General features: G+C 29.7%; 1 protein-coding gene across 1 annotated transcript in view; it reads left to right on the top strand.

The window, feature by feature from the left end:
• The window catches only part of LOC136037798 (cubilin-like), a 34,465-nt gene that overhangs the window by 19,856 nt on the left and 374 nt on the right, over positions 1–14,235 (top strand). Inside the window, exon 6 of the mRNA XM_065720633.1 lies at positions 11,919–12,089. Within this exon, the coding sequence (XP_065576705.1) occupies positions 11,919–12,089 (171 nt within the window). The remainder of the gene's footprint in view (positions 1–11,918; positions 12,090–14,235) is intronic.

The following is a 14,235-nucleotide window of genomic DNA, read 5'->3' as shown; positions in this document are numbered from 1 at the left end:
TCAATAAAAAAATCAAAATCAATAAATCAAAATAAAAAAAAAACAAATATTCGCATGCATAAGCCACAGTTACAAGCAAAAAAAAACATAAAGCAATAAGACAAATATCTATGGTAACCATTCTCTTGTATGGACTAAGTAAGATTTCTATAACAAATGCGCCACCATGCGGCACTCCTATGTAACTGGGAAGTTTTTGAAGCAATTAGAAATAAAAACACATAGTTCAAAAATAATCAAAAAAATCAAATTTAAAAAATCAAAATAAAAAAAAAAAAAAAAAAAATATTCGCATGCATAAGCCACAGTTACAAGCAAAAAAATAAACATAAAGCGATAAGACAAATATCTATGGTAACCATTATCTTGATGGACTAAGTAAGATTTCTATAACAAATACGCCACCGTGTGGCACTCCTATGTAACTGGGAAGTTTTTGAAGCAATTAGAAATAAAAACACATAGTTAAAAATCAATCAAAAAAAAAAAAAAAAAAAAAAAAAAAAAAAAAAAAAAAAATATTCGCATAAGACAAATATCTATGGTAACCATTCTCTTGTATGGACTAAGGAAGATTTCTATAACAAATACGCCACCGTGCGGCACTCCTATGTAACTGGGAAGTTTTTGAAGCGATTAGAAATAAGAACACATAGTTCAAAATCAATCAAAAAAATCAAAATAAAAAAATCGAAATAAAAAAAAATAAAAAAAAACAAATATTCGCATGCATAAGCCACAGTTACAAAAAAAAACATAAAGCAACAAGACAAATATCTATGGTCTCTTGTATGGACTAAGTAAGATTTCTATAACAAATACGCCACCGTGCGGCACTCCTATGTAACTGGGAAGTTTTTGAAGTTATTAGAAATAAATGAAATAAAAACACATAGTTTAAAATCAATAAAAAAATCAAAATCAATAAATCAAAATAAAAAAAAACAAATATTCGCATTAATAAGCCACAGTTACAAGCAAAAAAAAAACATAAAGCAATAAGACAAATATCTATGGTAACCATTCTCTTGTATGGACTAAGGAAGATTTCTATAACAAATGCGCCACCGTGCGGCACTACTATGTAACTGGGAAGTTTTTGAAGCAATTAGAAATAAAAACACATAGTTCAAAAATAATCAAAAAAATCAAATTTAAAAAATCAAAATAAAAAAAAATAAAAAAAACAAATATTCGCATGCATAAGCCACAATTACAAGCAAAAAAAATAAACATAAAGCAATAAGGCAAATATCTATGGTAACCATTCTCTTGTATGGACTAAGTAAGATTTCTGTAACAAATACGCCACCGTGCGGCACTCCTATGTAACTGGGAAGTTTTTGAAGCAATTAAAAATAAAAACACATAGTTCAAAAATAATCAAAAAAATCAAATTTAAAAAATCAAAATAAAAAAAAATAAAAAAAACAAATATTCGCATGCATAAGCCACAGTTACAAGCAAAAAAAAAACCATAAAGCGATAAGACAAATATCTATGGTAACCATTATCTTGATGGACTAAGTAAGATTTCTATAACAAATATGCCACCGTGCGGCACTCCTATGTAACTGGGAAGTTTTTGAAGCAATTAGAAATAAAAACACATAATTAAAAATCAATCAAAAAAATAAAAAAAAAAACAAAAAAAAACAAATATTCGCATAAGACAAATATCTATGGTAACCATTCTCTTGTATGGACTAAGGAAGATTTCTATAAAAAATACGCCACCGTGCGGCACTCCTATGTAACTGGGAAGTTTTTGAAGCGATTAGAAATAAGAACACATAGTTCAAAATCAATCAAAAAAATCAAAATCAAAAAATCGAAATAAAAAAAAATAAAAAAAACAAATATTCGAATGCATAAGCCACAGTTACAAAAAAAAACATAAAACAATAAGACAAATATCTATGGTAACCATTCTCTTTTATGGACTAAGTAAGATTTCTATAACAAATACGCCACCGTGCGGCACTCCTATGTAACTGGGAAGTTTTTGAATCAATTAGAAATAAAAACACATAGTTCAAAAATAATCAAAAAAATCAAATTTAAAAAATCAAAATAAAAGAAAATAAAAAAAACAAATATTCGCATGCATAAGCCACAGTTACAAGCAAAAAAAAAACCATAAAGCGATAAGACAAATATCTATGGTAACCATTATCTTGATGGACTAAGTAAGATTTCTATAACAAATACGCCACCGTGCGGCACTCCTATGTAACTGGGAAGTTTTTGAAGCAATTAGAAATAAAAACACATAGTTAAAAATCAATCAAAAAAATAAAAAAAAACAAAAAAAAACAAATATTCGCATATGACAAATATCTATGGTAACCATTCTCTTGTATGGACTAAGGAAGATTTCTATAACAAATACGCCACCGTGCGGCACTCCTATGTAACTGGGAAGTTTTTGAAGCGATTAGAAATAAGAACACATAGTTCAAAATCAATCAAAAAAATCAAAATAAAAAAATCGAAATAAAAAAAAATAAAAAAAACAAATATTCGCATGCATAAGCCACAGTTACAAAAAAAAACATAAAACAATAAGACAAATATCTATGGTAACCATTCTCTTTTATTGACTAAGTAAGATTTCTATTACAAATACGCCACCGTGCGGCACTCCTATGTAACTGGGAAGTTTTTGAAGCAATTAGAAATTAAAACACATAGTTCAAAATGAATCAAAAAAATCAAAATCAAAAAATCAAAAAAAAACAAAAATAAAAAAAAACAAATATTCGCATGCATAAGCCACAGTTACAAGCAAAAAAACATAAAGCAACAAGACAAATATCTATGGTATCTTGTATGGACTAAGTAAGATTTCTATAACAAATACGCCACCGTGCGGCACTCCTATGTAACTGGGAAGTTTTTGAAGTTATTAGAAATAAATGAAATAAAAACACATAGGTTAAAATCAATCAAAAAATCAAAATCAATAAATCAAAATAAAAAAAACAAATATTCGCATGCATAAGCCACAGTTACAAGCAAAAAAAAAACAAACACAAAAGCAATAAGACAAATATCTATGGTAACCATTCTCTTGTATGGACTAAGTAAGATTTCTATAACAAATGCGCCACCGTGTGGCACTCCTATGTAACTGGGAAGTTCTTGAAGCAATTAGAAATAAAAACAAATAGTTCAAAATCACTCAAAAAATCAAAATAAAAAAATTAAAAAAAACAAATATTCGCATGCATAAGCCACAGTTACAAGCAAAAAAAAATACACATAAAGCAATAAGACAAATATTTATGGTAACCCTTCTTTTGTATGGACTAAGTAAGATTTCTATAACAAATATGCCACTGTGCGGCACTCCTATGTAACTGGGAAGTTTTTGAAGCAATTAGAAATAAAAACACATAGTTCAAAATCAATCAAAAAATCAAAATAAAAAAAAATAAAAAAACAAATATTCGCATGCATAAGCCACAGTTACAAGCAAAAAAAAAAAAACCATAAAGCGATAAGACAAATATCTATGGTAACCCTTCTTTTGTATGGACTAAGTAAGATTTCTATAACAAATATGCCACTGTGCGGCACTCCTATGTAACTCGGAAGTTTTTGAAGCAATTAGAAATAAAAACACATAGTTCAAAATCAATCAAAAAATCAAAATAAAAAAAAATAAAAAAAACAAATATTAGCATGCCACAGTTACAAGCAAAAAAAAAATACACATAAAGCAATAAGACAAATATTTATGGTAACCCTTCTTTTGTATGGACTAAGTAAGATTTCTATAGCAAATATGCCACTGTGCGGCACTCCTATGTAACTGGGAAGTTTTTGAAGCAATTAGAAATAAAAACACATAGTTCAAAATCAATCAAAAAATCAAAATAAAAAAAAATAAAAAAAACAAATATTCGCATGCATAAGCCAGAGTTACAAGCAAAAAAAAATACACATAAAGCAATAAGACAAATATCTATGGTAACCACTCTTTTGTATGGACTAAGTAAGATTTCTATAACAAATATGACACCGTGCGGCACTCCTATGTAACTGGGAAGTTTTTGAAGCAATTAGAAATTAAAACACATAGTTCAAAATGAATCAAAAAAAATCAAAATAAAAAAAAATAAAAAAACAAATATTCGCATGCATAAGCCACAGTTGCAAGCAAAAAAAATACACATAAAGCAATAAGACAAATATCTATGGTAACCACTCTTTTGTATGGACTAAGTAAGATTTCTATAACAAATACGCCACCGTGCGGCACTCCTATGTAACTGAAAAGTTTTTGAAGTTATTAGAAATAAAAGAAATAAAAACACATAGTTTAAAATCAATAAAAAAATTAAAATCAAAAAAACAAATATTCGCATGCATAAGCCACAGTTACAAGCAAAAAAAAAACACAAAAGCAATAAGACAAATATCTAAGGAAGATTTCTATAACAAATACGCCACCGTGCGGCACTCCTATGTAACTGGGAAGTTTTTGAAGCGATTAGAAATAAGAACACATAGTTCAAAATCAATCAAAAAAATCAAAATAAAAAAATCGAAATAAAAAAAAATAAAAAAAACAAATATTCGCATGCATAAGCCACAGTTAGAAATTAGAAGCAATTAGAAATAAAAACACATAGTTCAAAATCAATCAAAAAATCAAAATAAAAAAAAATCAAAAAAACAAATATTCGCATGCATAAGCCACAGTTACAAGCAAAAAAAATACACATAAAGCAATAAGACAAATATCTATGGTAACCACTCTTTTGTATGGACTAAGTAAGATTTCTATAACAAATATGACACCGTGCGGCACTCCTATGTAACTGGGAAGTTTTTGAAGCAATTAGAAATTAAAACAAATAGTTCAAAATCAATCAAAAAAATCAAAATAAAAAAATCGAAATAAAAAAACTTAAAAAAAAACAAATATTCGCATGCATAAGCCACAGTTACAAAAAAAAACATAAAACAATAAGACAAATATCTATGGTAACCATTCTCTTTTATGGACTAAGTAAGATTTCTATAACAAATACGCCACCGTGCGGCACTCCTATGTAACTGGGAAGTTTTTGAAGCAATTAGAAATTAAAACACATAGTTCAAAATGAATCAAAAAAATCAAAATCAAAAAATCAAAAAAAAAACAAAAATAAAAAAAAACAAATATTCGCATGCATAAGCCACAGTTACAAGCAAAAAAAACATAAAGCAACAAGACAAATATCTATGGTCTCTTGTATGGACTAAGTAAGATTTCTATAACAAATACGCCACCGTGCGGCACTCCTATGTAACTGGGAAGTTTTTGAAGTTATTAGAAATAAATGAAATAAAAACACATAGTTTAAAATCAATAAAAAAATCAAAATCAATAAATCAAAATAAAGAAAACAAATATTCGCATGCATAAGCCACAGTTACAAGCAAAAAAAAAACACAAAAGCAATAAGACAAATATCTATGGTAACCATTCTCTTGTATGGACTAAGTAAGATTTCTATAACAAATGCGCCACCGTGTGGCACTCCTATGTAACTGGGAAGTTCTTGAAGCAATTAGAAATAAAAACAAATAGTTCAAAATCACTCAAAAAATCAAAATAAAAAAATAAAAAAAAACAAATATTCGCATGCATAAGCCACAGTTACAAGCAAAAAAAATACACATAAAACAATAAGACAAATATTTATGGTAACCCTTCTTTTGTATGGACTAAGTAAGATTTCTATAACAAATATGCCACTGTGCGGCACTCCTATGTAACTGGGAAGTTTTTGAAGCAATTAGAAATAAAAACACATAGTTCAAAATCAATCAAAAAATCAAAATAAAAAAAAAATAAAAAAAACAAATATTCGCATGCATAAGCCACAGTTACAAGCAAAAAAAAAAAAACCATAAAGCGATAAGACAAATATCTATGGTAACCCTTCTTTTGTATGGACTAAGTAAGATTTCTATAACAAATATGCCACTGTGCGGCACTCCTATGTAACTGGGAAGTTTATGAAGCAATTAGAAATAAAAACACATAGTTCAAAATCAATCAAAAAATCAAAATAAAAAAAAATAAAAAAAACAAATATTCGCATGCCACAGTTACAAGCAAAAAAAAATACAAATTAAGCAATAAGACAAATATTTATGGTAACCCTTCTTTTGTATGGACTAAGTAAGATTTCTATAACAAATATGCCACTGTGCGGCACTCCTATGTAACTGGGAAGTTTTTGAAGCAATTAGAAATAAAAACACATAGTTCAAAATCAATCAAAAAATCAAAATAAAAAAAAATAAAAAAAACAAATATTCGCATGCATAAGCCACAGTTATAAGCAAAAAAAATACACATAAAGCAATAAGACAAATATCTATGGTAACCACTCTTTTGTATGGACTAAGTAAGATTTCTATAACAAATATGACACCGTGCGGCACTCCTATGTAACTGGGAAGTTTTTGAAGCAATTAGAAATTAAAACACATAGTTCAAAATGAATCAAAAAAATCAAAATAAAAAAAAAATAAAAAAACAAATATTCGCATGCATAAGCCACAGTTACAAGCAAAAAAAAATACACATAAAGCAATAAGACAAATATCTATGGTAACCACTCTTTTGTATGGACTAAGTAAGATTTCTATAACAAATACGCCACCGTGCGGCACTCCTATGTAACTGGGAAGTTTTTGAAGTTATTAGAAATAAAAGAAATAAAAACACATAGTTTAAAATCAATAAAAAAATCAAAATCAAAAAAACAAATATTCGCATGCATAAGCCACAGTTACAAGCAAAAAAAAACACAAAAGCAATAAGACAAATATCTAAGGAAGATTTCTATAACGAATACGCCACCGTGCGGCACTCCTATGCAACTGGGAAGTTTTTGAAGCGGTTAGAAATAAGAACACATAGTTCAAAATCAATCAAAAAAATCAAAATAAAAAAATCGAAATAAAAAAAAATAAAAAAAACAAATATTCGCATGCATAAGCCACAGTTAGAAATTAGAAGCAATTAGAAATAAAAACACATAGTTCAAAATCAATCAAAAAATCAAAATAAAAAAAAATAAAAAAAACAAATATTCGCATGCATAAGCCACAGTTACAAGCAAAAAAAAATACACATAAAGCAATAAGACAAATATCTATGGTAACCACTCTTTTGTATGGACTAAGTAAGATTTCTATAACAAATATGACACCGTGCGGCACTCCTATGTAACTGGGAAGTTTTTGAAGCAATTAGAAATTAAAACGAATAGTTCAAAATCACTCAAAAAATCAAAATCAAAAAAATCAAAATAAAAAAAAATAAAAAAAAACAAATATTCGCATGCATAAGCCACAGTTACAAGCAAAAAAAAAAACACAAAAGCAATAAGACAAATATCTATGGTAACTATTCTCTTGTATGGACTAAGTAAGATTTCTATAACAAATGCGCCACCGTGTGGCACTCCTATGTAACTGGGAAGTTTTTGAAGCAATTAGAAACAAAAACAAATAGTTCAAAATCACTCAAAAAATCAAAATCAAAAAATCAAAATAAAAAAAAATAAAAAAAAACAAATATTCGCATGCATAAGCCACAGTTACAAGCAAAAAAAAACAACACAAAAGCAATAAGACAAATATCTATGGTAACCATTCTCTTGTATGGACTAAGTAAGATTTCTATAACAAATGCGCCACCGTGTGGCACTCCTATGTAACTGGGAAGTTTTTGAAGCAATTAGAAATAAAAACACATAGTTCAAAATCAATCAAAAAATCCAAATAAAAAAAAAAATAAAAATAAATATTCGCATGCATAAGTCACAGTTACAAGCAAAAAAAATACACATAAAGCAATAAGACAAATATCTATGGTAACCACTCTTTTGTATGGACTAAGTAAGATTTCTATAACAAATATGACACCGTGCGGCACTCCTATGTAACTGGGAAGTTTTTGAAGCAATTAGAAATTAAAACACATAGTTCAAAATGAATCAAAAAAATCAAAATAAAAAAAAAATAAAAAAACAAATATTCGCATGCATGAGCCACAGTTACAAGCAAAAAAAATACACATAAAGCAATAAGACAAATATCTATGGTAACCACTCTTTTGTATGGACTAAGTAAGATTTCTATAACAAATACGCCACCGTGCGGCACTCCTATGTAACTGGGAAGTTTTTGAAGTTATTAGAAATAAAAGAAATAAAAACACATAGTTTAAAATCAATAAAAAAATCAAAATCAAAAAAACAAATATTCGCATGCATAAGCCACAGTTACAAGCAAAAAAAAACACAAAAGCAATAAGACAAATATCTAAGGAAGATTTCTATAACAAATACGCCACCGTGCGGCACTCCTATGTAACTGGGAAGTTTTTGAAGCGATTAGAAATAAGAACACATAGTTCAAAATCAATCAAAAAAATCAAAATAAAAAAATCGAAATAAAAAAAAATAAAAAAAACAAATATTCGCATGCATAAGCCACAGTTAGAAATTAGAAGCAATTAGAAATAAAAACACATAGTTCAAAATCAATCAAAAAATCAAAATAAAAAAAAATAAAAAAAACAAATATTCGCATGCATAAGCCACAGTTACAAGCAAAAAAAAATACACATAAAGCAATAAGACAAATATCTATGGTAACCACTCTTTTGTATGGACTAAGTAAGATTTCTATAACAAATATGACACCGTGCGGCACTCCTATGTAACTGGGAAGTTTTTGAAGCAATTAGAAATTAAAACAAATAGTTCAAAATCACTCAAAAAATCAAAATCAAAAAATCAAAATAAAAAAAAATAAAGAAAAAACAAATATTCGCATGCATAAGCCACAGTTACAAGCAAAAAAAAAACACAAAAGCAATAAGACAAATATCTATGGTAACTATTCTCTTGTATGGACTAAGTAAGATTTCTATAACAAATGTGCCACCGTGTGGCACTCCTATGTAACTGGGAAGTTTTTGAAGCAATTAGAAATAAAAACACATAGTTCAAAATCACTCAAAAAATCAAAATCAAAAAATCAAAATAAAAAAAAATAAAAAAAAAACAAATATTCGCATGCATAAGCCACAGTTACAAGCAAAAAAAAAAACAACACAAAAGCAATAAGACAAATATCTATGGTAACCATTCTCTTGTATGGACTAAGTAAGATTTCTATAACAAATGCGCCACCGTGTGGCACTCCTATGTAACTGGGAAGTTTTTGAAGCAATTAGAAATAAAAACACATAGTTCAAAATCAATCAAAAAATCCAAATAAAAAAAAAAAAATAAAAATAAATATTCGCATGCATAAGCCACAGTTACAAGCAAAAAAAAGAATACATATAAAGCAATAAGACAAATATCTATGGTAACCATTCTCTTGTATGGACTAAGTAAGATTTCTATAACAAATGCGCCACCGTGCGGCACTCCTATGTAACTGGGAAGTTTTTAAAGCAATTAGAAATAAAAACACATAGTTCAAAATCAATCAAAATATCAAAATTAAAAAATCAAAATAAAAAATAAAATAAAAAAAAAAAATATTCGCGTGCATAAGCCACAGTTACAAGCAAAAAAAAAAAACATAAAGCAATAAGACAAATATCTATGGTAACCATTCTTTTGTATGGACTAAGTAAGATTTCTATAACAAACTAGCTGTTGGGGTGGCGCTTCGCGCCACCCCAACACCTAGTTGGTAGGGGCGCTTCGAGCCCCTTAGTTTAATATAGCTCTTTATTTCTTTTTGTGAATTTCTTTTTTGGATTTTATTTTAAATTATTTTTTTTAAATAAGTGCTTATATTCAAAATGAGTTATGTTTTAAATTATTGTTTCTTAGCAAAATCAGAACCAAGACAAATACTTTCCATGAATTATCTTACGCGGTTAATTTGAGGGATGTTTATTTTATTTTATTATCTGATTATAAGTAAAAACTGTTTTCATCAACACATTTTCTAATTGAGCTTGGTATTGAACGCTAATCGTAATTTTGGTCTTAATCCAGTTAAATAAAAAGAAAGTTTTTTTTTAAACTGAAAGTAAGGAGCAACATTAAAATTCTAAACGACAGAAATTATTCCGTGTATGAAGGGTCTCTTTCCAATACCTTGATCTTTACGCTAAAGCTATTAGCACTTTAAAAAAAGCTTCTTATTCTAATTAAACGGCCCCTGTGTTTCAGTAGCCGCTCTTAAAAATTGGGACAGACAGTCAAACTATAGCGTAAAGAGCAAGGTACTGAGGAGGGGGCAGCCCTTAATATACGGAATAATTTCTGTTCGTTTTGAGTTTAAAAAAATTCCGTGATAATTCCATCCAACGTAAAGTACACCCTCTTCCAGTTCCCTCCAGACAGTTTCATGCTTGTTGAAAATCCTTCCTCCCCGTAAAATTTCATGCAAGCGATTCAGCCTGACATATTATACGTAGCATGCTTTCATTTGTAAAAGACTTTAATCTCTAATCGGTTTCTCGATCATTCCGGAAAGGCCCCCTTCCGGATAAACTTTTTTTTTCAAAAATCAAAACACGCGGAAAAAAAACACCGTATAATTACCCCGGAACATCTCCACATACAAAAGTGAGTTGGCAAAGATAACGTAAGACAGTTAACAAGAATTTCGTATGAGAATTGTGTCAAATCCCCCCCCCCCAGTGTAAGAATTTTCGTGGAATTCTTCCCCCTCCGGAAACCTCCCTCCCCAATAAGGTAACTTTTGGAAATAAATGGGTGTGGGAGGGGGGCCAATTGCACTCCAATATTTTTTTTGTCACTTAAAAAGTGCACTAGCTTTTAATTTGCGTTTGAATGCGCCCTTTCCCGATCTTCTAGTACTATCATTTTAATACAATTACCCCTGAAAAAAACAACAAAGAACAATCAAATAAATCTGTCCTGTGGCAAAAATAGTAAAATTCAACGTTTTTATATGTAGAAGCTTGAACATTCTACAGTAGGGTTCATGGATACGCCGAATCTGATAGTATGATTTTCATCAAGATTCCTTGAATTTTACGGGTGTTTCCTCCCTATTTTGAAAATCAGACAAATTTTACCTGACCAGTAAGTTTTGATGGGTGACAATGAATTTGACCAATCTTATATATTTAGAATCAGCATAATAAGTTGGTTGTTTTGATGTATCTATTAACATCAAAATTCTGCTTCTTAGAGTTTCGGTTACTATTGAGCCGACTCGCTCCTTACTTACAGTTCGTTGCCACGACCTGTTTGAAAGAGAAATAAACACTTTATGATGTGGGATAATCATAAAATCTTAAATTAGCTAAAAATATTTGTTGTAAATTTGCTGAAAGCTTACTAAAATTATATTAATGGTAAATATTTGACATAGCAGGGAAAAGCTGCTGATTAATAGAAAATAAATGAGATGAGTAAAAAAAATAACGTATTGCTGACGATCGATTGTTAACGTCAAATTGACCCAAGTGCCTTATTTCTTAAAATTTCAAGAGATTCACATATCGAAGGGGAAGTGCTTTGCATATCGAAGTTTATGTCCAAACGATGGATATTATCCACACGATGGATAATATCTGGATTAACAGAAAAATTGTCTTTAAAAAATTGCAAGAACTGACGTAAAAGTGAAAAAAAATCCATGTTTTGTGATTTTTTAGAGACATCGCTATTAAATATTCTCAAATAGACAAACTTTTATTCTAAATAACCCCAAAATGTTGATAAAAAAGATTTAGTACAACGTTATTAAGACAAAGTGAAAACCAATTAGTTTTAATTTATCGAGGCAATGAATAAAAGCATATATTAACATTTTCGTCATTTAGCGGCAGTAAATTTCAAATACATTCTTAATAGGTGGACAAAATATAATAAAGTAACAAAATTTTTTAATTTTTCCAGGTCTGTGGAAACCGACAGGCAGGTCCTAGTGGAACTATAACTAGTCCAGATTATCCCGGAGCATATCCAAATAATGCAAACGCGTGCAACGCAATCGATGCAGAAGAAGGAAATATTATTCAATTGACTTTTACAAAATTACTAACAGAAGTTGATGTTGACTTTGTTTCAGTGAGTAGAATTTCTAAAAACTTTCGATTACTTGAACTTTGTTTCTATTTAGACCCAAAAATCTACGCCTAAAGGCAAAAACTTGACATTAAACTTTGCAGTCCCCACCGGTGGTGCTGATCTCAGTTTCATGGCTCTCAGTCAGGAAGTACAACGGTGGGCTGGGGGCTAGCCATCCTTTGCTTTGGACACCCTTCCTGTTTACCTTTCCTAGATTTCTCCAGGTAGCCATTATGAGCTGGGTCGACTCTGGCTAAGCTTGCAAAGTCATGCAATTGACCCCCATTCCAAACCAACAAGACAATAAACCAATTTAGACCGATAAGCTAATTTCATCTCTCTTGAGTTTCTCAAGTTTAAATGTAACAAAAAAGTTCAGTTAATTAACAATCCAACCAATTAATCTTTTATAATCAGCACAGTAGAATCAACTGTTATTCTTTTGACTTGTGCAAATCTGCTTACAAAGACTAGTTTAGACTTTTTTTTGTATGCTTCGAGCAATGTAACATTTATTCTTTTAAGGAACAAGGCAGGGTTATCTAATTACCTTTTTAAGGTTACTTACAAAGTCTAATGTTGACATTTTTTCAGTGAGCATTGTTTCCATATTCCTTAAGTTTCTCTTAGTCTACTCCAGAAGTTCGATCTTTTCCTGTGGAAAACTTATCAAAAATTGGTTTTACAGGTCTTAGATCAGTTAATATACCAAATCAGATTTTATGAATGTGTTTTCAAGTTTTTGCTGCTCCCCCTCCCAGAAGTATTACTTTTCATAAAAACTTATTTTCAAAGCTAATAAAACTTAATGGCGTAGGTCTACACCCTAAGTGAGACGTAGTAAGGTATTTTGAAGTCCCTTTATTGAGCTATATCCTCACTTGTAGAAGCTTAAAGATTAATTAACAATATAAGTTTGAAGACGAAAAAGAAAAAAAATTAAATTAGCCTCTAGTTCTGTGAACCAGAGAATGAAGGCCCATGGCTTGGTAAAGGAAGAGTCTAAGCCAGTAACGCATTAATACAAAGACATGTAGGGGTTACTAGACAAATGCGTTTTCAAAGTCTAGGGGTAGGGGCTATAATTTTAGTCTTTTCAGAATTTGCAATGAAAATTAAAAAAAAAACACAGTTTCCAATGAAAACACCTCAAAACATGTGTTTTCCAGAATCAAGGTGGAGAAATGAATGACCCCGCAACTGATACACTAGCTGTAAGCTACATTTTTTTCAAGCCAATAAAGATGACGGACCTCTCTTCAAAAAGCCATTTGAGGGCCATTAGAAGGGGAACGATAGAAGTAAATGCTTCAAATTCATATTGGCCCGTAATTTTTACCCAAGGGACATACCTGACAGTTTTTTTTAGACCTAGGACAACTATTGCACGACTTCTCGAGAAGCCACTCTTGAACTGTTACCCTTTCTTCCAATAAAAAGAATGAGCGTTATTCTATTGACTATCGCTTACCAAGACTGGTTGACATGAACTTTATTGCTTGTTTCAATGAATAGAAAGTTTTTTGGATTGTAAATATGCTGGTTCACTGACAATCTTGATCTTTAAAATACTGTTCCACTACAATCAGGATCATTACCTCATAGTCTAAATTCTTAACTTTGACTAAACTCAACTTGTGACAACTTTGACCGAACAAAAGTTTGAGATTTGGATCAAGGATTTTGATGGTTGGAGGGTCTTGGGTCGGAGGTTTTTAAATTTTTCTAAACTAGAGTTTGCAGTTTGACAGTCTTGTTTTAGAAGTGGCTGTTTTAAGTTTTTCTTTACTACTGATTAATTTATAATCTTATTTCAAAATCTGATTTGTTAGCGGAAAAGGTCTTAAACACATACATTATTTGTTGCACTTCAAATTATTAAATTTAATAGTTTATTAAATACAAGAATCTAGTGTAATAAAGAATGATCTTTGGAATAACAAAAGTTCATTGAATTACCTAGTAATTAAATTTCTTTTTTTTGTTATTTGTTTTACTTTTAGATTTAAATTGATACTTACTTATTTAAATTGTCTATCCGCATTATTGTGAACTGTTCTTGAAAATAATTTTTTTCCTTCATTCATTTATAGGCTATCAATATACTTATTGAAACAAAATACTATATACAAGCCCTAAGACCTTC

Source organism: Artemia franciscana, chromosome 2 (genome assembly GCF_032884065.1).
Source record: "Artemia franciscana chromosome 2, ASM3288406v1, whole genome shotgun sequence".
Lineage (NCBI taxonomy): Eukaryota > Metazoa > Arthropoda > Branchiopoda > Anostraca > Artemiidae > Artemia > Artemia franciscana.
Note: the sequence above shows the minus strand (reverse complement) of the source record. Positions and strands in the feature narration are given on the sequence as shown.